The sequence below is a fragment of the Chinchilla lanigera genome, unplaced genomic scaffold (genome assembly GCF_000276665.1).
Source record: "Chinchilla lanigera isolate Chin_1 unplaced genomic scaffold, ChiLan1.0 scaffold00010, whole genome shotgun sequence".
Taxonomy (NCBI): Eukaryota; Metazoa; Chordata; class Mammalia; order Rodentia; family Chinchillidae; genus Chinchilla; species Chinchilla lanigera.
In genome coordinates this window covers 27,616,961-27,643,345 of record NW_004955411.1, presented here as the reverse complement: position 1 = coordinate 27,643,345, position 26,385 = coordinate 27,616,961, and the positions used below count along the sequence as shown (strand labels likewise).

Below are 26,385 nucleotides of genomic sequence, written 5' to 3'. Positions count from 1 at the left end.
GAATCACATATCCTATAGTTCTGCTAGAAAAAAAACACTGTTCTCATAAAAAAAACCCAGTTGTTTAAATGAGGAGTCTAATAATTCTATCCTTATCCTAATGTTAAGGATAGAATCCTTAACATTGCTAGACAATGAAATGTATGATATGTACACAGAAAGTAATTTACAACCTTTCAAATATCAGAGTTTACATATAAGTTTCTAATGACACCATACCTATGTTCATGTGAACATTTCAGTTTTGAATTAGTTTTCTGAGAACAGAGACAACAGCTCTGTGCTGAAATTTGTGAAATTTTTCCCTAAATTATTTTGGGGAAAAGGGGGATATCATTTCTTAAACTGACTCTAAATAAAAATAACCCAAAGCAAAATTATGTGGCATGTTAATAATGCCTAAATAAGCAGGGTTATTCTCATGTGAGGAGAAATCATTCCTGGATTTACTGATATACCAATATAATACCATAAAAATTTCTAATTATCATATTATTAATAACCTTTCTGTACAGAAGTGGGATTTAGTCAGAACCTGTACAGTACTCATCTGTGTGCTAAGTCATTTTTTGAATTTTATAAGTAAATACATTGTACTTGAATCGCTATCATTACTCTATGGTAAAACAAACAAACAAAAAAACAAAAAAAACCAGAAAAGTATTATTTACAGAATTAAAGAAATGGTTTATAGCATACATTTTTGAATCAACTGACTAAGCACAAGCTGAAAACTAAAAACATTTAAATTTCTGTCCCACAATTCAACAATTACTCATGTTCTTCTAATGTTAAAGAAGCAAAATCTCTCAAGTCTCAAAACAATCATTGCAAGCATGCTACACTCCCAACTCTGTTTTCAAACTTTACTCCAGCATCATTTAATTTTAGGAGATCACTGAAATGACATCAGAATAAGTGACAGAATACAAAGAACATATTGTAGGTGTATCTTCCCCAATGGCTGAGTGTAGGTGTTTCAGAAAAGATATAATCAAACAGACAAGGTCATGTGGGTGAGCCAAAATAACTAAAATATTTAGCTTGTTTGAATAATGATTGTCATGCCATGAGACCATTCGTTGTTACTTTTGGTGACACTATGAGACACCTGGTTACTGGTTTAATAACTAATAAGTCACTTAACCTCTCTGGGGCCTAGTTTCCTTATCTTTTAAATGAACATAATGATAATTGCTTCCTACCTTATTAAGGATTGCTAGAAAAATTACTGAGCTGGTTTCTCAAATGTTCTTTGAGTACACACAAAAAAGTGTGTGTGCGTGTGTGTGTGTAACAAAAACGAAGACAGATAAAGAGAGAGACAGAGACAGACAGAGAAATATTCCTCTTGCTTTATACCAAGAGGTAGTACTCTGTGCCCTAGATGGATTTGTTCATTTACTTGCATCCCTAACTTCGTTACTTATGCCTTCAAATAAACTAATTTTCAGTTAAGAGTTAAAGGAGAAACGTCAGAGAATTATATATATTTTAATAAAAACTTTTACATATTTGCTGAATAACAAAATTTTCTAAGTAATCACACACCCACAACACAGTTTACCTAAAACTGTATTTTATAGATTATTTTCATTATATAACTTGGTTTATGACAGCACTTATTTTGCTAATGGATAACTGTATAGAATTTGATAAAAGTCATCAAAGTGCCTCCACAAAGGAAACCTAAGTATGTGACATTGATTTCAGGGACACCTGGCAGGTAAGAATGAAATCAATAGAGGAAGCTGAGCAAATGAAAGTCTCAGATTATAGGGGAAGGTAATATTTTTAAAGTATGCCTTATAGCCAGGTGTTGTGGTGCACACCTGTAATTCCCGCACTTGGGAGGCTGAGGTAGGAGAATCACCACGAGTTCATGGCCAGTCTTGGGTGCATAAGTGAGTTCAAGGCTAGCCTGAACTACACAGAGAGAGATCCTGTCTTAAAAAAAAAAATAAAGTATGCCTTATAGAATGTTGGAGACAAAAAGTATCCTAACAATACAAACAAAATAACAAAATGTTGCATATCAGTTGCTTAGTTTTTGCTACATATGATAAGGATGTACAAGAAAGAGATAAAATGATGATAATAGTAATTACAATAAGAAAATGGAGGGCAGGATAAGGAACTATTAGCTGACCAAAATATAATCATAATTTAGAGGTGATACAATGCAACTAATACGTTTGTGTAACAAAAAATTCCTACTGTTCAGTGTCTCATATCAGTGATATTTCATATTTTGTTTGAATACAGGCTTGAGCTTTAATTGCAGATGAAATTAAGCATATTGCTACAAGGCAATACTTGCAGAATTTCACCTTCTAGGTAGAAGTAACAATGATTAAGTCTAAAGAGATGTATATTGTATCTCAAAAAGAACTTCATATCATGATTAAAAGAAACATAATCTATTCAAAATGTAGAAAAGTTTCTGAGCTCCCAAGTGTTTACTAGACTTGCGAGTGAAAAAAAAAAGTTTGTTATAAGCCACTAACAATATTTGGCTCTTTGTTAAAAATTGTATTGTAATAAATGTAACTAACACAAACGAAAACAAACATGCAAATTCAGTAAAAGCCAGGTGTGGTTCACACACCTGTAATCCCAGCACTCAGGAGGCTGAGGTAGCAGGATCGCTGTGAGTTCAAGGCCAGCCTGAACTACATAGTGAGCCTCTGTCTCAAAAAGGTAAAAAAAAAAAAAAAAAAAATAGTACAAAGAATTAGAGATCCAAGAGTGAATGAGAACAATTCATCCAATTCTGGTCCTCCTGCTGTGTAGCATAGTGCAAAACTAAAGACACTCAAATGCACCACGGATTGATCTTTTAATGATAAATATAGTGAAAAACCATTACAATAAGAAAGAAAAGAGAAAAGAAAGGAAGGAAGGAAGGAAGGAAGGAAGGAAGGAAGGAAGGAAGGAAGGAAGGAAGGAAGGAAGAAAGAAAGAAAGAAAGAAAGAAAGAAAGAAAGAAAGAAAGAAAGAAAGAAAGAAAGAAAGAAAGGCAAGGAGAAAGTGAGAAGAGAGAGAAGAACGAAAAGACCAGTTCATCCACACTGGAGAATGAGTAAATTTTAATCTGAAAGGAGTCAAGAAAGCTTGCCAGACATGTGATGGGTAAGTAAAGACCTGGGGAATAAATCACCACTAATTAGGCGGGAAGGAAGGCACAGGGACCAAAACAGAGCAGACAGGCACAGGAGGAGGAAGTGTAAGTGTCCTGGATGCAAGACAACCAAAAGCCAGTTAGGCTGGAACTTCAAGTATGAGGAAAACTGAAGAGAAAATAAGACTCACTGTGCTTTGGAAACCCTCTAAGGAGCTTTTCTTATCCTAAAGCAAAGGAAAGGAAGCCTCCAATTACTCTAGTATCAGTGAAGAGAATAATTGGACCAAAACTGGGAAAACAGGAGGATAGATGGTTCCTGTGAAACCTTGGAGAGAGAGATGACTGCGAGAACCGGAAGAACAGTGCAGTAAATAGATACGTAGACAGTAGAAGGGACGGAAGATGCGCTATGCTTCGTGGTGTAAGGCGCATGCCTAGGATTTGACACAACTCCTGTCACAAAAATATAATCAGTAAATATTTATTAAATAAACATTTAAATTCTTACAACTAAACATGACTGGGTCACAAAGTACATGACATTACTCGGTAATATAGGACACATTTATTCAGTTAAATTTAAGTATGAATATTTATATTAATTAATTCAAAATGTTCTCTTTATCAGAGATTTCATATAAAGTCCCCAAAGAATTGCTAATTGCACTTGATATAACTTCAAAATACATAGTCTAGAAAAGTTTTTAAAAACAGATTCACCTATTTTTTTCCATACTTGGCCAAATTATTCCTTCCTTATAACAACAATAAACAGAAGAATGAAGCAGTTTAATTAGATAAATATGTTGTGAACCATATTTTGAATATATTTAAAAATTCCTCAATCATAAATCATATAAACATAACTTACTTCACCATATTTAAAATCATTGTAAATTAGGGAGTTTTCTAACCAACCATATAATTCAGTAATGCTTACACATGAGACCTGCCAGACTGCGGCTAAGCGCCTTTCTCACTGCATAAAGCTTTCGCTTAATATTGAGAAGATATTGCGAGAATTTTCCTTTATTCATTCAGTTCAGAGATGAAAGTAGTCAGATTGATAGAAGACAATGTCCTATCTAAATTCAGGGAATGGTTGAGTCTGGAGTCAGGTTCATATTTCTCTGACTCTGCATTGTGAAGGGTTTTGATGTGCTTCTAACAGCCATTCTAAATTACAGACTCCATGTTTTAGAAGAGCTAGGATATTTGCATTAGAAATTTCATATCACTCATGACTTTTAAAAACTATAAGCCAGTATTTCATTAACCATACCTAAGAACACTTGACTCCTCTGATACCATCCTCCTTAGATAAACGGACCATAGCAGTACATGTGACCAAGTCAGAACTTTCAGATAGGCCAAACCTAGAGAGTGAATTTATAGAAATAGAAGTCCTGGGACATAGGTTGCCTAGAAACAAGGTTATTTAGCAACATTTTTTAAAACATGATTACCTTCCAGACAGGAAGGGTTCTCAAAATAGGCCATAACAATTACCCTCTCCAGCTGAATCACTGGTGATCCTCCAATCTATGTGTAGTCATTCTGCTCATCTTTATATTTCAAGCAGAAAAGAATATGCCCGTTGCTCAGCAACATTTTGCAAAGTGGTTGGCCCTGGGATGCTATTTTAATTGAAGTATATGAAAGCCTTGGATTCTAATAAGGAGATTTTAATTTTTCCTTTAACATTTTTCAATAAAATTCTTAAGCACACATGTATTTATTATCTAAATACAATGAGGAAATTATTGGTGGGGTCATACAATTGTCCATTATTTTTATGGAATAACACTAGAGAACCACCTTCATCTTGATTTTCAATTATTTTTCCACTCATAGTTTTTGGTTTATTCCTGAAGAGAATGTGTCTGAAGTACAATAAGTATAGGAAAAAAGGAAGGAAGAACTCTTCTTGAAAATAGTAGGTACAGTCCACCAAAATGTAACCACACTTCAGGAAAAGAAAAAATAGTGTAATGTTTTTTCACCAGATGATGTGGATGTTGTATATCACAGAAAATCTATGACACTGCCAGCCCTTACAGAAGAAACTGAAAGGGCATGAATAGCAATCTCAATGAACAAGGTTACCCAAGCAGGAGTTCACTATACTAATAAATGTCTGGAAGCTAGTGGCCACCACCTTGAGCAACTCTTGTAAGTGTAGAGGCCAAAGGTAACTTGTATTAATCTCATGAAGTCTCAATAAATTTAGTATTAAAGTATTTAGAAATATGTATATATATATATTCATTCATTCATTCATTGAATAAGACCAAACATAGTTTTTGGTAATAGAATTATTCAGTATTGTATAACAGCTGCGCAACTCTGTCAAGATCTCAAGAAACTAGGAACTTAGCACATTTAAAATCAGATAACTTGAGCCAACTCTTCATGCTTGCAATAATAAAACTGTATCATTTTAAAAATATAATTTTCTGGAAGTGTGCATTCTAAAGTAATTAGTAAACAGCAGGGCCTTGTTACATTAGTAAAAACATGATGAAAATTCCTTTAGAAGCCAGTGCCTTTGGGGTACTTCCTGGAGTGTTTGTATGTGTAGCTGTTAATTAAAAAGAAAGGAATGGAACTAAATACAAATAGACAATATACAACCATTTCCAGTTCATTGTAAATTTTCAAAAATGAGCATAAACTTATACTAGAGCTGATACAACTGCATGTTTTATTTCATACCATAGCTGATACAACTCCATAATTAACAAGTCATAACATGAAGTTAGAATGAGAACCTTTTATATCTAAACCAAAACCCACAGTAAAATTAACATTTAACGTATTCTGTAAGTTTTAATTATTTTTTTAATTTCAACTACTAATTCCTCATATAACAAAGTAAGTAACGTAAGGCAATTGTCATTTAGTGCTTATCACTCATGATTTTCATTATAGCTAGTGTACACTTCAGAAGCTGCAATTCTAAAGGAAGCTTTTGCTGTTGGAAACACAGTGTTGCTTCCTATCAAATTTCTCCAGGTGCTGGAGACACCGGTGTATACTAGAGAGAAAAACAGAACATGACAGAGGAGGTAGAAAACTCAGTGTCAAGGAGAAATAAAGGCAGGCAAACATAGACACAACAGAAAGCAACTAAACTAAAAAGAGAAAAAAGAAAAAAACCTGGAAAACATAAAAAATGAAATAAGGGCCAGGGATATAGCTCAGTGGCACAAGTGCCTGCCTGGCAAGTGCAAGGTCCTGAGTTCGATTCCTGACACCAAACAAAAAAAAAAAAAAAACAAGAAATAGGCCTAAAGAAGGAAACAGCGACATCACGATAAAAAAAGAAGTTTGTTTCAGAATTTGCTTTATCAAGATGAGCTTTGAAAGAAGATATTGGAGTCTTTTGCAAAATACAAATTTAATGGAACCTTGAAAGATTTGTAAAAGACGAATGAATATTTCTGGTGTCAAATTCTTCTGTTAGCTATTTTTTGGTGTTATTTTACAAACTACTGAAAGAGTCCCTTTGATTCTATCATAATTTAAATGTACCACATATTCAATGCATGCAAGGTTTTTGATATAAACAATGTACATTTAGCATTTTTGACAACTAATTTGTTTGAAAAATCCCAGAAAGCTTTAAAACAATTTCTAATAATTCTAAGTAGTTATTTAGGAAACTGCAGTGCATTATAATAATATAGTCAAATGTTACCATAGTGAAAAAATCATTTTAGTTTTTCAATAAATTTCACTAAAGAATAATTATTTTCCAACTAAAGGTAAAATATTCATTTAATTTTTAACCAGGTCATAAGAGATATTCACATTGAAAATAATTACAGTTTTAAATTATATGGCATTCACTAAATCAAAACTATCTCATTCTTTAAAAATTCAATGTCTTTCAAAACTTTTTTGAAAAGCAAAGTAAGCTGTAGAAGTTTTACAAAGAAAATTGCATAATTTGACAAATTGCTATTTTAAGTCATATAATATCGTTTTATGAGTTTGATTTATTCCTCTGTCCCCAACTAAACTATAATCTTCCGGAAAGTGATAATTGGATCACATTTGCAATAGAATACCCAACAATCAGTGCAGTTTGCACTTACCAGGCACTTGATAGATGCTTGAGAAAAGAATTTACTTTATAGCTTGAGCCAATTATTCTTCAAAGAAAAAACTAACCACTTTTGCTGCATATTTGAACTGTCAGTTACATTTATTGAAGGGAAATAATGCATAAAAATTTGCCCAAACCACAAAGCATGTAAAGGTACTGAAATCTCCCTATTTGAAGTACTTTGACCCAGTGAGATGAGCAGGAAAAGTAGAAGAGAGGACTAAGAGAACAATGAATTCTGTATGCCAGAAACTTCACACAGTCACACTTCCTGTGTAAAAGTTCCACAAGGCTGTCCCTGGGGCAACCACTGGCTTTCAGCAGCAGTCTGTCCATTTTCAGACCTGTGCCTTGTAGATTATCAGATGGGTAAATACAGTTAATAAGAACGGATTGTTTCCTTAGTATTTTACCCCGCCTTATTTCAACAGAGAGAAACTCACACATCAGAAACATTGTTAAGCATGTTTCCTATGCTTGAAACATGAGCCTCATAGGATCTGACAGTATTATCACTATATTTTATAAAGAAAACAATTTTTTCATTCAAAATCAAAACTTCTTGTGGAAAACAAAAAGATGTTCTATTTGCTTATATTTTCCTTACAGTAAGAATAGAATATTTGTAATGCAAACCTCCTTAACATTTTCAAATACTGAAATATATTTTTTCTCTACGAGTTTGTATTCAGTTGTAGGACTCTCTGTCTCATGAGTTACATTCTTTTTATTCTGCACAAATAATAGCATTGCCACACCCTTATGTGTATGAACAGAAAAAGGGTGGCTTGTTCGCTACACCGGAACATGTAAAGTGTAGGCAGCAAGGAGGAAGACTTACCTTGAAAAACGTCATGGTGGCGCCATCCTCTACAGCTCCATACTCTATCTTGGTTTGTTTAGCTAAGTCATCAGCAGAATCAATGGGGGATTCCATGCGCTCCACTGTCAGAAAGGCGGCTAAGTTAGCAGTATACGAAGAAATGATGATAAGTGTAAAGAACCACCAAATGCCTCCCACTATCCTGGTGGAGAGCGCTTTGGGCATGAGCTCAGAACCTAACAGAGATCGGGGAGAAGTGAAACGAATACAAAGAGTTTGATCAGCAATCAAATACTTTTGGTGACAGTTGGCAGAATGGAATCACTGTGTAACAGAACCTTAAGTCACAGATGTTCACATTGCTTTGATAGGCAAGCAACAACGGCTGGAAGAACAGACTAAATTCAGGTAATTGAGGACCTCTTAGGCACCTTGTGTTTGTTTAAGTATAGTGACAGGAGACTGTAGTTTTAGGCGACATGGTGTGATTTACCAGTAAGACAGTCACGAGTAACAACTGTTTGTAAAGGTAGCATTGGAAGATAAGAAAAAAACCTCTCCAGTTTACATACCACATGTACATTCATTTTCTACCCTTGTCATTTACGTGGGTTTCTGTGCAAATGATTGAACATATGTTCAAATCCATTTCTTAGCAAGCTTTATGTAAAGTGTCATTTTTCTTGTGCATATACATCAAACATTTTCTCTGCTTCATTTTAAAAAGTAATGCTGTATAATAATAGGAAAATTTCAATTATCCATATTCCCAGCAGGAATGTGTTTATTTTAGCATATGGCAGTAAATGATTTGTGTGTGTACAAACAAGTATCTCCCGTCACTATGGATAACTGCAATGAAATGAGAAAAAAAGAGAAACTAGCTAAATTTTACCAAATTTATTTTTATACGAGTATAAATATTTCATAAAAACATCACAACATATGGCTGGAGTTGCCTGCCCATGGTATTAATAAGAGAATAGGATTTGAAAATTGGATATTATTTTTGAGTATTGATTATTTTAAATTTTAATTCATTTAGATTAGACAGTACAACCCTAATAAATTTAAAATTTTGGTTTGTTAATTAAATTTAATTATAGTTCTACATGTTACTTACAGTCTGAATGTTGACATGAAGATATATCAAAACATGAGGCTTTTTATTAAAATATATACTAAATTTGTAGATGTATATGTAAAATACATTAACATCCACTTTTAGTCATTTTGAATCTGTATTCAAAAAGCATAAGCTACAAAGTGCTTAATTTTTAAGAAGGTTTGAGTAAAATGGATGAAGCAAAGATGGACTCCTTGCTGATTTGTTTTACAGTCACGATGCTGACAGCATCACTGATGCAGTGATATAATCTCTTCAGATAAAATGAAAAAACAAATTATTCATGTTAATACTGACAGATAAATGATATCATGACTGTTGTACATCAAAACAGCCCATCTTACGCTGCAGTTCATCTTACCCTTGCAATTTCAAACAAACAAAATTTTAAAAGCAGACAGACTTGGACATGACAGCCAACTCCAGCTCCAGACTCTGCCTACCATTCTGTAAAGAGAGAAAAAAAAAATAGAAAAGTACCTTTCTGATGTAGTTGCTCCTAGGCCCTGTCAGACACACACTTGGACACTGAAACTCTAAAACACTCCCAAGATGATCAGCAGCTTGGGCTGCTTCTTTTACTTTTTTTTTTTTTTTTTTTTTCAAACGACAACACCAATAAAATCAAACAAGACCAGGAAAGAAAAGAATCGTGGAGTCATTTGACAAAAATGGCCCAATTACCACAAGTTCGTATCTTACCCAGTAACTCAAAGCCAATACCTCCTAGGCTTGTGAATCAGAGCCTGGTTAGGGGCTGACTGTCATGTACTCAAGGTAACGTCATGTCCAGCACTATATCCCACTAATTCCTGGGGAGCTGGGCATCAGCCACAGAGTATGGGTTCCTCTTTCATGTATCCACCAGCAGTGAAGTAGTTATGTGGCAAAGTAAATGTATATTTGAACTTTTCATTTCTTCAATTACTCATCATCTTCAAAGCTATCCCAAACAGCCTTATTTCTAATTTCTATGACAGAGGTAAAGTTCATCTTAAAAACATACAAGCTCTCAAAGACCTCTATTTCAGGAAATATAAATTTTAGAAAAGAGTATTTCATTGTTAAAAGTGGTATCAAAATTTAAAAAGAAATACTTCATTGTGGTAAGACATTTATTATGAAAATAATGTACTTAAGACTCTGGACTATTAAGACTACTTTTTAACAAGTGACTAACAGTTTTTCTGGGTGAATTTTATTACTAATTGTATTTGTAACACAAGTCTTATCACATCTGACAGTTTTTCATCTAATATTCTTATTTGGAAAGAAATTCAGTATTGTTTTCCAAGTGTAATGGGAAGAGTGTTAGAATCCTTACCTTGGAACCAAACGTAGGAAAAGGAAAATAGAACTACTAACTTTTTATTTTATACTTATTTAGAAAGAGATGCCACAAACTTAGATTACTTTATATCATACAAATATATGTTCATAACTTTATAAAACAAAAATTATTTCAAGTTGGTAGGATTTGCTTAAGACATTTATTAATATTATATATTGTTAAACTAATTTTCTTTTGATATGTACTTATTTATTCTCACCTCAGTAAGTAGCTTACGAATACAATACTGAATTAACTGTTGCATGATATTAAATATGTGACAAATATTTTTTATATATAAACAATATTTTATAATTTAACAATAAGTTTTCACTCCTTTAGGTCTTTAATATAGTCATTAAATAAATTTCTTCAAAGTGGATAATAATTACACCACAAATGAAGCAGTATATTTTTCTCCTTATACTATTCATCATCAATTGCTCAAATTCAGGCCATTTACTTGTACTTACTAACCTTAAAACTTAAAAAATATTCAAAAATATCAGTCAATGAAATAATTTGTGTCAAATCATAGGCAAGATGTAATAATTTCTTGAATATTATTTAAATATAAAAGATTAATGAAAGAAACAAAAGCATTGAAAATAAAAATTCAACTGGGAAAAATAAAAACTACAATAATGAATTCACAATTATAAGTAAAGCATTAAGACATATATTACATGTTTTCTATCATTTTCTAAAATATAACCTTTACTTTTAGCATTTCAATTATAAATTTTATAAAACTATGCAAAAGATTTTTGCATGCACCTCTGAGCATGCAATATTTTATATTCCTCTAGGTTATCAGACACAGATATTTTACTGAAATTTTTTAACTCCAAATTATCTAATATTTTAATTTTATAAGTTTATGTGCAATAGATTTACTAATCATGCAATACAAATGCATCTAATCACCAGGAACTAATATGAAAGAGGAGAACATTTTACATCAGCATGAGACAGGAAACAATAGCATTTCTTGTTTCAAGGAGATGTAATTTTAGTAGTACTTTAAATGCAGCTTCTAGCTAATGGATCAGGTTAGCTTGGTTAACTATGGTTAATGTATCTACTGTGGGTTAAGAAAAAGAATTAGATGACTATACTGTACGTGGATTTGCAAAAGCTAGTTGTTTTCTCAGAATCTCTTTTGGCTGGGATTTGAGAAGGTCTAATGCATTGGGTTGATGGAGAAGCTGGATTATGGTTACATGCACAGAGGCACCCATGCAAGCGACTTGTGCCAGCGAGAGCTCTCACCCCCAGCAAAGAGTGGGACATGGTGCCCAAGAGAAATAGCAGGCTGAATCGTATACCTTGCTGCATGAGAGCTCCAACTCCAAACCAGAAACTATTTAGTAAGGTAAAATTGTTTTCCACCACGTCTGAGTCAGGATTGCAAGGGTGTGGATTATACCACTCATAGGGACTAAACCTGTGGTAATTGACAGAAAAAAGAATATATTTAAATTGCAGTGAGAAGAAACTCTATCCTGCATTTTTGCTGCAAAAGAAACAGAAAGACAGGTAAGATTAAACAGAAACCAGATATAGGCATTCTATAGTAACATTTCATATGCATCACAGCAAGAGCTAGGTTTTAAAGATCCCTGTCCTTTATCAGTTAATTTTCACATTAAGATAAGAAAAGACATTTCTTTACTGTATTTTACTTGTTGAGAAGAAAATCTGTATATCGGTAAATCAAGAATATTTTTTTAAATCGAATTTTTTCTGCATGGAATATTAAATAATTGTTTAAAAAACAAACTAGAAAATTACTAAAACAGAAAACAAACTTAGTTATGAAGTACACACTTTTAAAACTGCAAAAATTGTTAAAAACAGGAGAAAAAAACAGGAAATCACTTAAGATTTGTTAGATAACAGAAACCATCAAATTGACACAGATTAAAATAATCACATGTATTTGCATACCAAGGAAAGAATACTGTAGGCTTACATGTTTGGGTATAATAAAATCAACTCTAGAAAAATAAAAATCTACAGCATTCAAATATGCTTCTGACAGCATAGGTTTTGCCCACACATAATATATGCATGCTATCCAAGCAGTGTTAGGAGCACGAATACATACTGAGGCTGTTTTCCAGTTTTGGTTTCAAATCTATAATTCATTGGAATCACTGTTTTAAGATAAAGAACATCAAATCCTATCTTAAGGCCAATTACTGATGGTTTAAGAAATACCATTAACATCTCTCACATAATTCAAACTGAGGACTTTTTAAATTGTCAACTGTGAATATAAATTAATTTATGCTAATTATAATCTAGATACATTTATCAATTAATGGGATGATTTAAAAACTCCTATAATTAAATATACTTAGTCTAATTAATGAACTCCCAAAATATTTCCCCCAATCTCACATTTTAAAGCCACTCTTTTATAAATCAAATTAGTATATGTGCCCTTTGTGAAAACACTAAAAAATCTTATATTCAAAATTATTTGAATAGTGTATTTGTCACTTCAGAGAGCCCAATTTGCTTCACAATAATCTTTCTGACATATTAGAATTCAAAAGATTAAACAAACCATTTTCATCTTCAGTGCAATTTTAGAACACCTTTGTTTTAATAGCCTATCTTTGGCAAAGCACAGAAGGGGTATTTTTTTGGTGGTTTTCTGAGTTAAACTGACACATTGAACACAAACATTCTGATCTGATTTGTTGTGCCTGACTAACTTTGGCAGCAGATATTTTTATTTAAATTCTTTTATTAATCTGCACTATTGAAAATAGCTCATTTGGATTTTATACAGTGACTGAATGCATCAGAATTTTGGCCATTGGTCATTATATATATTATTTTCTTTAAAATGTTATCATTTTAAGTTATCTAAAAGGTCATTGCTCACAAAAGACAGTGCCATACGTGTGGGCAGACCATGGACTTTAGTCAGACCATACATCTGCATTGCTCAGCACTGTAGGCCCTTACTTCCTCACCAAAAAAATGAAAACAGGAGTAAGACTTTTCTCTTAAGAGTTTTGCAGATTGCTGATTCTTTCCTTGAAGATATCTATAAAAGATGGCTAGCACTCATTATTCCATTCCTTCCCAGAGATTTCTTGGGAACATTATTGACAAGCTAAAACTATGTGTCTCCTTTCTTTCTTCACCTCAAATTCAGTTTGGGACTACTATAGGCAGAACCTATGTCTGTAACCTTCCAAGAATTCTCCTTAAGGAGATTTGCACTAGACTCTGTATTTCCTTCTACTTCTTTTAAGATATGGTGACCACTAGGGACCTGTTAGAGGCATGATGCTGAGATTACTAAACTACCTCAGCCAGATTAATGACTGCTCTCTAAACAGAAGTAGACAGACATAAATGAGTTCTGATTCAAAGTATCAAATTGTGGTTTGCTTTTGTTAGAGGCTTATCCAGAATAACACAGGTATCTTTCCCTTTTCTCTTACGTGCAACATTGAGTGCTTCAAGTCATATGTATCATATTTTCTCCAGTATAAAATAATCCACATCTGTTTCTAATAGATTATAATTAATACATAGAAATTCAGCTTGTAGTTTATCTGAGTAACCCACTTGAAGATAACGTGTAAGACAACAACCATTGTTAATTTCCTCTCACTTGGCCTGAAATTCTGTATTGTTTTTATGTTGTTTTGTTTATGTCTGTGTGTTTGTTCATTTGTTTTGGTGCTTTTCTCTTTAAAATAAAAAAAAAGGAAAGCACAGTTTGTGATTTATCTTTTTGACTTTTCCAATTTCCAGCAAGAGTTTTGAAGCTCGGTAAACACCGGAACACATTTCAGTCCCTGGAGTGCGCCTGCTTCACTCCTCTTTTTTTTTAAACAACTGGTCCAACATCTGAAAGGATTACACTACTGTTGCTCTACACCCTTTCCTCAACTCTGAACTTCCGTCTCTGAAACCTTGGTTTTGCATCTATTTTTTTTTCTGTAAGTCAATTTGTAAGCATATTTTTTTACTTCTACAGACATCGTTGTTGAACAATATCCTGTCTTTCAACTTAAGAGGCGCTCGCTTCTGCTTCTCTGCTTCCCTCCTCGCTCACAGGCCATCCCTCATGGCTGCATCTCAGCGCCTGTGTGGATCCTTCCGCGTTAGTCATTAACAAACCTGCAGGTTGCTGATTACAAAATTCTACACTCACACCCAGAAATTCTTTCTCAATGCATTTCTAACCAGCTCTGTAAACTGCTTCCTGGCCAGTTCACTGGTGCCTTATACGTAATGTTTTCATTGTTTTAACAGAGTGGTGGCATACACCTGTAACTCTGGCTCTCAGGCAGGCTGAATCAGAGGGATCTTAAATTCAAGTCCAGCCTGTGCCACTTAGTGAATGAGCGTGACTCTGTGTCAATCCCCCACGGAAATGTAAACATTGTGTACTGCAAATATATGCTGATAAAAATTAATTTTAAAAATATTTATCATATATAAAGCATATGAAGAAGGCTCAGCAGGAAGACCTTGTGTTCAGTCTCCAAAACTTCAAACAAACATACCAAAAAAAAAATTTAGCAGAACCCAAGAACTTCTACCATATCAGCTCTCTCATTACCTTCCACTGTCTTTCATCTCTGCTCGTAATCATATATTTCCAGAAAAGTATTTCTTAGTATTTCTTCCTTTCTTCACTTTCCCTTGAACCAGTCCTCAGTTTAATTTATGCATCATGCAACTTCCCTTGTCCTGAACGAACCAAACTGCTCATCAACTGAGCCAAGTTTAAACTATTCTGCCCCTGAATTTCAAAATTTTATTTCAAATGAATCAGTATTCTTAACCTTGTTTAAACTGTTACATAGTTGCCTAATGTTGCATGATGCCTCTATCGATGCTCTTTCTAGTAAGTGAAATCCTCTCTCCTCTTTACTGGATTCTACCAACCAGCTTCTAAACTACTTCTCTCTGAAATGCCGTAATGTCTAATGTGCTCCGAAACTAATTTGTTTCAAATCTCTATTTATTACTTATGGCTTTGTGTTCTACCACTGTAGTCTTTGTATCAACTTGTTTATTCCCTAATTTGTGTAGGACCCTTGAGAAATGAATTTCTTCCTATCATTATCTTCATCATTACCACTATGTTACCGCTTGTATTACCTCCCTCACTCTGGGTATAACAGAATGAGCACAAATTTGAGTCCAGAGGACTTGCATACTTCCTGTTGGTAACAGATGACTAAATCTCTCTGAGCACAGTATCTCTCAAGAAGAGTAAAGAAGCCTAAACTTAAGAGATAATATATGCAAAGCATTTAGTGTACTGTATATTGCTATATAAATGCTAACTAAAAGTACAAAATCCTTGTTTAAAGATTTCTGCCTCCATACATTATATTAAACAAATAATTTAGGGAACATATGAAATAATCTGCTGCTCACTGAAGGGATGTTTTTTATCATAGTCTGTGAATTTTTTTTTTTTTTTTTTTTTTGCCTTTTTGAAACAAGGTCTCTCTATGCAGTTCAGGCTGGCCTTGAGCTCACTTTGTAGCCCAGGCTGGTCTCAAATTCACAGTGATCCTCCTGCCTCAGCCTCCCGAGTGCTGGGATTACAGGAGTGCGCCACCATTCCCGGCTTCTGCAAAATATTAATTCAATATTAATTTGAACATTTTAGTCATGTAAGAGGAAAACTATACTATGATTAATGAGTATTATAAAGTGTTTCTGTAGCATTAGATATTACTTTGAGCAATTAAACTATATGCTTCCAGATATATATGGTTTTTTTCATGGCTCCTTCCTCCAAATTGATAGTTACACACAATATGTCCTCTGTGTATGCTAAGATTTAAATTCATCATAAGTCAGCTCCTTCATATTGTTTTTAATATACATTTATCCTCAACTTTGACCTGAATTATAACAAATGCAAAGCAAATATTGTTTGAAAATTTACCAGTAGTAACTGTCACATTTTTTCCCTTAGCCTTCTTCTCCTTAATGAGATAAGAGACAAAACAGTTTCCCACCTCATTTTATACACTGGTGAAGTGGGCTGTGGTAGGATTATAAATATCTTTCCAATTGAACATGTTTTAAATAAAATAGACACAATTCTTTCTACAAACAAGTATAAATAAATACATATTCCAATATGAGAAATATGAAGCTTTTAACTACTTACTATAGATTGTGGTCCATTCATGGCCATCATGAGGACTGAGACAAGTGATGTCTTACTACTTTTCAGTTTAAGTTCTAAGTAACTAAAAAAATTTGGCCTTCAAATTTTCAAATTCTACTTCTTCAACTTGTAAAAATAGTGTTATTTTGAATTGTGATTACTAAGAGATTGCTAAAGGTTAATACGTTTTATTGAATAAAACTTCATTGGATTCTCATTCTTGAAAGAATATAAAATTATCCTCCTTATTAAAACAAGTCATATTATCTTCGTTTTTAAAAGACAAATCAGGTGAAGGGGTGATGATGACTCGATTGAGGGATGAATGAAAGCAGGTAATTGTTGTGTATAAAATGTATATACAGTAAAACACTTCAAACAGTGACTATAAGACATATTTTCAGTAATAATACTGGATTTGTAAAATCACCCTGCATTTCTGCCATGTTGACCCTTTCACAGGGTACTTAAATGCACCTTGTGCTTTTCAAATAATTAGTCTAGCTTGATGTTAACCAGGTGAGCATGGAATCGCTGATGTATTTAGCACTTAATTTAGAAGCAGAATACGGGAATGAATTTCATAGCTACCTCCATCATGAATGCAAATAGCCATAAATACTTTACTCTTGGTGGGGAATTACTGTTAGTTTAACTCAGGAATGCCATAAAAAGGTGATCTATAAAAGCTGCCATACTCTTAGAAGATAGATTAAAAAACAAAGAGGGGGTGGGATTTCTACAGGGTTTCAGGTGGTAGGCAATACTGACCACCTCTCTGAAATGGAATGTGGATCCTGTTGAAATCATCTCATTTTGGTGATATCTCTGAGGGAAGCAGACAGAATGAACAGGTATGCCTTCCATTCAGAGTTTTAAAAAGGCATAAAAGAACCACTAAATACAGTACAAATAAGGCTAGTTTAAATATTAAACCATTGAAAATGAGACATATCATTATCACCTTATAATTCTTCTATTGGCTAAGTACAAAACATTTTGAACTTAAATGAATGATTTAAGAAGATCGCTAATATAAACAATGAGCTACATCTAGATCAAGAATCTGCCAGCAGAGCACAGATGGCTGCTGGTATAGCTTTAAGGGGGTTTTCCTAGGAGCTACGACAGTTTCAGATGTAATCCACCACTTAGCATTTCTGTCTTCATCATCTCCCATTGAAAGAAAGGAAATTCCTGTGCTCTAATTAATTAGCCACCAAATAAATGAAGAATTAAAACATTCAGTTTCCTGCTGACCACTAAGTGGGAATTTAGAATATTAAGAATAAAATGCTCCTTATTTCATCATTTTATCAGCAGTATATCCTGCGCTTGGAAAAGCCAAACTGTCTACCTTGAGATCATTCAAAAATTAAGATTTGGTCATACTGCTTACAGTATCATTGGAATGAAAAGAATCACAGATGTTTAAGATAAGACCATATTCAAATTAGTAAGTACACTAACTACATCTGATTTCTGTACAATAGAGACTACGAAAGGGAAAGAAATTGCTCAAAGGGAGGAAAAACTGGGATGAAGGAAAGGAGAAAAGGAAGGGAAAATATATATGTATATATAAGAATAGCTGGGATAATTGTACTGCTGCTGTCTACTGGTTCATGGAGAGGAACAGTTAATACTTTGATTTTTTTCTTCACCAATTTTGTGTGCTTATACCTGGTAATCTGGACAACTAGTTTGAAGACAACAATATACAATATAATAACCATTGTTAGATTCCTACCATCTTGTTTAATGAAGCTCTGTATCATTTCTTTTTTTATTACTTTTTATTCTCTTTAACTGTTTGATCAGTCTTGCATTCTTACATCTGGTAATCCAAATAACTTGGTTGGAGATAACAATGTGTAATTCCTATTATTATATTAACAATGTATTGTTAATTTCTATTATCTTATTTTGAAATTCTGTATCATTTTTATTGTTTTTTGTCACTGATGTTGTTATTTTGTTATTTTTCTCTTTAAAAATATACAAAGAATATGTTAATTTTTTCACCTACCATCATGTGAAATTTAATAAAAAAGTTCAAATGTTAAAATTAAGCCTTATTTATGTAAATATGAAATTGTTAAGGGATAGTCAAACTAATCTGTAGTCTAAACTATTTTTAAAGTATTACTTTTTGCTCTCCATTTAAGTCTAGCCACCTGAATTTTGCACATGGAACAAAATATTTGCTTTTTCACAGTGTCAGAAAAAGTTATCCCTTAGTATCTATGTAGAAATGCTTAAAGCCTAAACCTCAGAAATGTTTGCCTAATATCACAGAGTCTTACAGAAAATAAATGAAGCTGAGTGAACTTAGCTTGAATTACTGGGAAAAGAAAAACCTTCTGGGGTAAATAGCTTATGTTTCCAAACTTTTCATTTTCAATTAACTTGGATCTCAGGAAAGAAAATATGAAGAAGTAACACTGAACTATTTTATGTGGCTACTGTGAACAATTATCAAAAGTAAACTTACATCATTTTGAGAAATGTGCCATATCAGCACACTGTTATTAGGCACTCTTACTAATACTCATATGAAACACAGGAGTTCACCACAAGATCCTTCTGAAAAAATATCATCCCTCCCCAAAATTTAGTCTGTCCAGTTATCTTTTGAACATTGGTAGAGATCTAAGGTATAGAGGTTCTATTCTCAAATGCTGTTTTACCCCAGACTAAATAAAACAATTGTTTCTTTTCAGTAGCTTGTTCCACCAACATATCAAACTGATGAGAAATAGTTTCACGGCATGATCTACTTAGATTTGGCAATTATTATTTCACTTCTAAGTTTTCTTGCCTTTTGGCTTGTTCTTTTCTAAGTTAATTCTAAACATTTGCATTGGCCAAATTTGTACTGAGATTCATTTCAAAAAATACTTTATAAAACTCAAATAATGATCTCTTTAGAAGTAAGGATGAGTGGTACTCTGTTTCAGCGGATATTATACATCTTATGTTGTTAGACACCAATGATAAATATATGTATCCTAAATCTAATTTCTATTGCTTAATAAGTTACAATTTTAAATCTTAAAATGGAATTGTGCATATATTACAGTATTAGCCACAAGAGTACATATGGAATTTTTATATTATGCATTTATTAAGCAGTTTAAAAATTAGTTTTTATGGAAAAGACTTCCCCATCCATAGTTAATTTTAGTTACCTTCCAAATTATTAATGAGCAGGATATTAGTTAAGGTTGTACTATGTTTTCTATGCTCAGATGTAAAAGGTTTCATAATGTAAAATGATATGGTGAGGTTTCAGAGTTGCATGCAGTTAAACTATGGTTAAGGAAAAAAAAATGAAAGGAGTAAGACAGTTGGAAAATAGCATTACATAAATTAGAAAATAATACAAGTTTGCAATTTTGAAAGATAATTTTGTATAAAGTAAACACAATTGAGTGTAAACACGCTGTTCAATTAAGTATAGCTCAAGGCTTCAGGACTACCTGTAATTCAAAAAGAAACACTATGAAAACATATTAATTAGTTAGCACTATACTAAAAGCTATCCAAGAAGAATGTGTGATATGCTGGGGAAAAACACTTTGCTGGAATAAGCAACCCCAAAGCAAATTAATCCTCACATTGCAGGGAGTGTAATATCAACAGTCTATATACACTCACTATTGTCCATATCTCTATAAAACTGATTTGGGATTTACTAAAACATCTAGCTGAGTCTCACATGCATATCACCAGGGTGCCGACTGTATATTTCCAGCAGCCTACATGACTTCCTCTGCATGTGCTGCTACACCTACAACCCAGAATGGCCAATACCAAACTGAGCAGCTTCCAGTAGCAAACTGACGTCCCCTATAAGCAACCAGTTGGACAGGCAATCCAGGCATTTTCTAATCATACCAATAAAAATTCCTTATGTCAGTTGTCTTTGCCTTTAATGTTTCATCTTCAGCATATCATCAAAGTTTCTTGCAGTTTTTCTTTCTCAAAAAATTCTTGAATGTGCTTTTCCAGTCCCATTCTACAATATCAGTATTAGAACTTTTGGTTAAGGCTTGGTTAACTCTAATATCTAAGCTTTCTCTCCCTTTTGAATTTTCTCTAATTTGTGTAACCTATATTTAACTGTTAAGTAAATAACTCCAAACTTTATAACTCATTATTTGATCCAAATAACTGTAAGAAATCAATATCAATTTTCAATCAACTCCATCTTCTGCTGAATATCAAGGCTTTAGAAAACTTCATTCATCATAACTCCTGCTATTCCATAAATAAATTCCTATAATTCATTAAATAAATAAATAATTTCTGCATGGCATTCATATTAACATTTTCAGTGGTATTTATATTAACACTTCCACATTTATCAGTGACATTCACAACTACTGAAGTATTGCACCGCTGTAGTCCACTAATTAATGTCATACTTACACTTTAAAGCCTAATTTACCTATTAGATAATAGGTTTATTAAAAAGAAAGGCTATGCTATATTTATTTTAACTTTCTCCATTTGAAATGCTCCCCCCATTATTTTCCTTTTAGTATCATTTTCTTCATGTCTTAAAGTCTACTTATTGGGATAATAGACTCTTTAAAGGATGGGAGCTGTTATTTCAATTTTATCTCTTACAGAATTAGAATAATACTGGAAATACCAGAGTACTCAGAAGAGCACTCAAAAATAGTATTCTATTTAGCTTGTACATATAGCAAAATAAACCCTTTAACACTTTCTTCAGTGTTGTTTAAAATAGAATATCCGGTACCACTGGATGTAGAAGATTCACAGCAGAGTTGCTTTCTTAGTGAGTAATTGTCATAACAATGCTCCAGAGTTTATAAAGCTATTACTAAAGTTTATCTATTTTTCATAATGCATGTGATCAAGAAAGTGTAACATATTTACATGGGTCACTAATTCCATATTAACCCTGCCCACCTGTCTTTTCATGATCTTCCTGAGCAGGATTATTTCATAAAATACTGACGGAATAGGCCCTGCTGCTTTAATTACAAAAATAATAAAATGTATTCAAAATCAAATCCTTTCTATATTTTATCCAATTAAATCTCTTTCTGAAAAACAATAATTACCTAAATGACTCTCAACCTATAAACACACAGAAGTTAAAGACAAGCTTTATGTTTTGAGTTTTCTCAACAAACCAATGAGAACTAAGACAGGACTGGCCTGTGAACATTTCCTTTATAAGTTGTACTATCATTAAAAGTAAAGAATAACATTAGGAACCTCAGGCAGCAGTTGGATGACTAGCCTCAATGGAAACAGCAAATACAAAAAAATAAAATAAAAATAAAAATAGCAAGAACAAAAACCAATGTGCACAGATATTTTTAATTGAACAAGAAAAAATATAAAACTAGATTAGGTGGCCTGAAATTCAAAGAAACAACAAATCACCATGAAACTGAAGAATAGGAATAACATACCCACATCTGTTAGCAGGCTCTTGGCTATGAATGGAAGCGCTGCTTTTCCATATGCATGAAGAGAAGCAAGTCTGAGCCATCAGTCAGCCCTGTCAAGTCAGCTTTCACACCAAGTGTAATCACTGCTGATACCATAATCCTTGAGTGTGAATTAAAGAGGTGTGCATACATACCAAGAACCAACGGAGATGTAGGACAGGAGACTGGGAACCCTTCATACCTACTAATGCTAAGCCTTGGGAACTGAAACATTCCTTTAGGGAGCCTAGTCTTTTCTTCTCACTCAAAAATAGAAAAAAAGAAGGACAAAAATAGCCAAAAAATCCTATTCTCATTCTGATTACCTAACATAAGATTAATTTGTTTTTTTTTCTTTATGTTATAGTACCTAATATTACCTGAAATGCTTTGGGTGTGTATAGAATATAGTTAGATGCCCAGAGAAAAATGTAATTGATTGTTGTAGCATTATGTATTCTTGTCAGTGTGCTGTATGGTATCTCTCCCTCTCTCTCTCTCTCTCTCTCTCTCTCTCTCTCTCTCTGTCTCAGTGTGTAACAAGGCAAATTACTTCACTTCTCTTCCCTCCCTTGTAAAATAATCACTTTAAGCTAAATTCTCTCAATTTTCCTTTACTGTTTTAAGGTTGTAATTTCTATGATGAAAACAAAGAATGCTTTGTGTGAGCTTGATGAGATCACTGTTTGACATCATTAATGTCAGATTCTCATGAATAAGTGCTTCTACTGGGTTAGAATCAGATGAGATAGAGGAAGCGCCATATAAGATATTTAATTACATACAAATATTTTAATATTTAATGTTTAAATAAACAATTATTTCAAGCAAAAATTTTCTTTAAGCTTAAAGAATAGCTAAGTAAATTTTTAATTCAATAGCTCCTAAAATTAAACATTCTGAAACAGTTATAGACACACTAAAATTAACCAGATAACTATTACATTTGCAGGAATACATATTTTCCCCTGAGCTCTTTAAAAGTCTAAATAATTTTTTGTGTAATTTTATAGATATTTCCTTCACTCAGTATAGCAGACCCTTCTTTATATTACCTATTTACCAAAATATTTATAAGGTCCTGATGTCAAATTTTAGGTCTATTCACCCCTGAAATAATCACAAATCATTTTTCAACATCATCCTCAGCAACTTTAATAGTATGCTATGGATTTATTCAAGCAAAATTTAAAAAGACTTAAAACTTTATTTGTGACTCTACATTCAACTTTATCATTTTCAATTTTTAGTAAACTGCACAAAGTGATGAAAAGTCTTTACTTGTTGAACATGCAGGGATGATTCCTGAGATATTTTCCATTACTAGTCTCAGTGTCATCTATCATTATTTGCTTTCCCTTCTCTCAATGTTTCTTCTTCCTTTCTAGCATCAGCAGAGTGAGAAGAGGCCTCTGGCTATCACTTTGTTGCCTTGTGATGCTGACAATACAAGATTTAATTTTTCCTTCAAAAATATACTCCTATTTATCATCTATTTATTCACAAGCTGGGATATTACAAAGACAAAACCAAGTAGATTCTTGTGAAACTTTTAAAAATAATTGAATTAAGCCTAATTATATTCAACATGAATATTTAAATTTTGATGAAAATGAAAATAGTGGCACAGATCAACCCTTGGATAGAGCTTTGCAAAACTTTGTTACTTTGTGGACATGACTTACTATAAGCTTGTCTTTTATCACTTGTTACTGTATGTGAAAGGGATAGAAAACTTGTTTTGCTGACATAACTTTTTATTGTAATCCAAGCATAGTCGTTCCCTTTAAGTTATTCAGTATACATTATATAACATTTAAATCAGGGAATATATCTGTCTCTCCAAACAATTAGCACTTCTTTACGGTGAAAGCCTTCAAAATCCTTTCTTTTCACTGAAAAAAGTTTTAAACAAGTAATTACAAGTGCACTGCTGAAATAAAAAATAATATTTGACTCTTCTATGTAGAGAGATAAAGAGCTTTGTGGTTGGGCAAGCGTCTCTTGTTTGTTTGAAGGCTGCAATCCAAGAACTTTGCTGGTATTTATTGTTCCTTCTACTCTCCTTTTTGTCTTCTTTGTATGCTTAGCTTGCACCAAATAGATTATTCCAGGTGTACTTGCTCCAATCCATCACAGCACCTTTCTAGCTTACTGTATCACTATCGACAGATAAAATAGCTCTCATATATAGTGTGTGTTGATAAGAAAGCTAATGATTGGCTTTCTCTTTAAGGGACTGACATTCATGTATGTGAAGTAAATTCACTGCAGGGTAAAAGTAAAATTATCTCTGATAATTCATACAGATACTCAAACAATTTGGGGGCAGAAAGTGTGCATCTGTGTATGCCACATCTGCCTGTGTTCTGATTCACTGCTGATACAATCATCCAGTTCTTTTGCTGGAATGTCTACAACATTCTCTTAACTCTTATTTGTATTATTTCAAGATAAAGAGAAAGCTCTATTATTTAAAAGTAGATTATCTAGTTACTGCAATTTGCAAAAAATGAAAATAATAAGACATACATCTGAAAACCATGATTTGATGCATAAATATGTAATATGATTGAAATTGTGTTTTATTCATAAATATATACTATATAATTACCAGTGATCTCACAAAATTACAAACTAATTAAATTTGGTTTGAGTTTCAAAAATTCAGTCTTGTCTATTTATCTTCTATCTCTTACTAATTTTAGAATGGAAGAATATATTTTGTTTATTATGTTTCCAAACATGACCAATATAAATTGGAGATTAGCTTGGATTTGGGATCTAGTAAAATTATATTATGTTCTAATGCATGCCTCGCTTTATGTTTATGGCTTTTACTTCAGTGCAAAACAAACTGGCCATGATTTAATTAAATTTCTTTTTACGAATATGAGTAAAAAATTTTTATATGTAAACACACTTAAATATTGACTTACAACTACTATAGTTATATAGATGTTTAAGATGAGCTGAATACTATAAAAATAGGAATAAAATAGTAACAGATATGAATGAAAATGTGATTTAGAAAACTTATTATTGTTTTGACCAATCAATTTATTGTAAATTCCTACTTTCTATATCAGATATAGTTTTCAATAAAGCTAATAATTTTAATGGAAAGGTATATCATTTCTAAATATTACTATGTTTTTTAACAAACAAAATTCCCCAATATGTACTTTGAAAAGAGCATAAGATTATATTGGTCTCCTCTTATAAAAGCATCATATATTTATATTTAAAGTGGCAAGCAATAGTTTTGAGTAAACAGAATGACTTTAAACTATTTATCATATATAGTATATGTATGCATTCTTTTGTTTCTCAACATAGAAAAACATACCACTGGTATTACTGACTAAGTGTTTCTCTTATTCTGTACAAAATATTAAAACTAAGTGACAATATTCTGTTTATTGCCCAAATTCTATAACTGCATGTAATTTTAATAAATGTATATAAATAAAAATTACAAATTTTATATTTTATATCACTTAGATAAGTTTATATGTTTTTCAAACTACTAACATCTCAAATTACATTGTAATTTTTTATTAATGCCACTTTAAATTAGGTTCATGTAACTGAAACTTTTTTTAACCTCTTAAAGAATAAGAAATATTTTTGAGTCTGGACCAATTAGGATGCATATCTATCTATATCTATATATTTTTGTATGCTTTTTGGTTGTGTGTGTTTTTATTTATATATATGCTTATATATGCATATACATGCACACATGTCATATTTTAAAGGGCAATAGACATTTTACATTTATAAAAAATGTCATTTTTTTCTGCATTTTTCATTCATTTTTAAAATGGCTTTATTTTTCCCCAGGCAATAAGGTGTAATGGTGCTCAGGAAAGAAAGTCAGCAAGTCCATCTGTGTCTTTTCATTTCTATGATCTTTAATTTCTTTAATTTCTCAAAATATTTTACCATCTTATGTGACGACAACAATTTGCAGTGTAATATCCATTGGTGAACTCCTACAAACCTGCCTAGTGACACTATGTATTGTCTCTAATATTCTTTTAAATTATTATTATCTTATTCCCTTTAATGATTTGATCAATCTTCTATTCTTAGGTCTGGTAATCTGAGCAACTTCATTTAAGACAACAATATGTAATGCAACAACCGCTGTTAGTCTCTATCATTTGGTTTGAAACCCTGTATCATTTTTAATGTTCTTGCTTTGTGTTGTCTATATTTT

At 32.5% G+C, this 26,385-nt stretch overlaps 1 protein-coding gene across 4 annotated transcripts in view; it reads right to left on the bottom strand.

The window, feature by feature from the left end:
- Positions 1 to 26,385, bottom strand: part of Grik2 (glutamate receptor, ionotropic, kainate 2) — a 663,290-nt gene that overhangs the window by 116,158 nt on the left and 520,747 nt on the right. For all 4 annotated transcript variants that reach the window (XM_005377815.1, XM_013510935.1, XM_005377816.2 and 1 more), the window contains 2 exons: positions 11,843 to 11,961; positions 8,077 to 8,294 (listed from right to left, as the gene is read on the bottom strand). In XM_005377815.1, the coding sequence (XP_005377872.1) occupies positions 8,077 to 8,294; positions 11,843 to 11,961 (337 nt within the window). The remainder of the gene's footprint in view (positions 1 to 8,076; positions 8,295 to 11,842; positions 11,962 to 26,385) is intronic.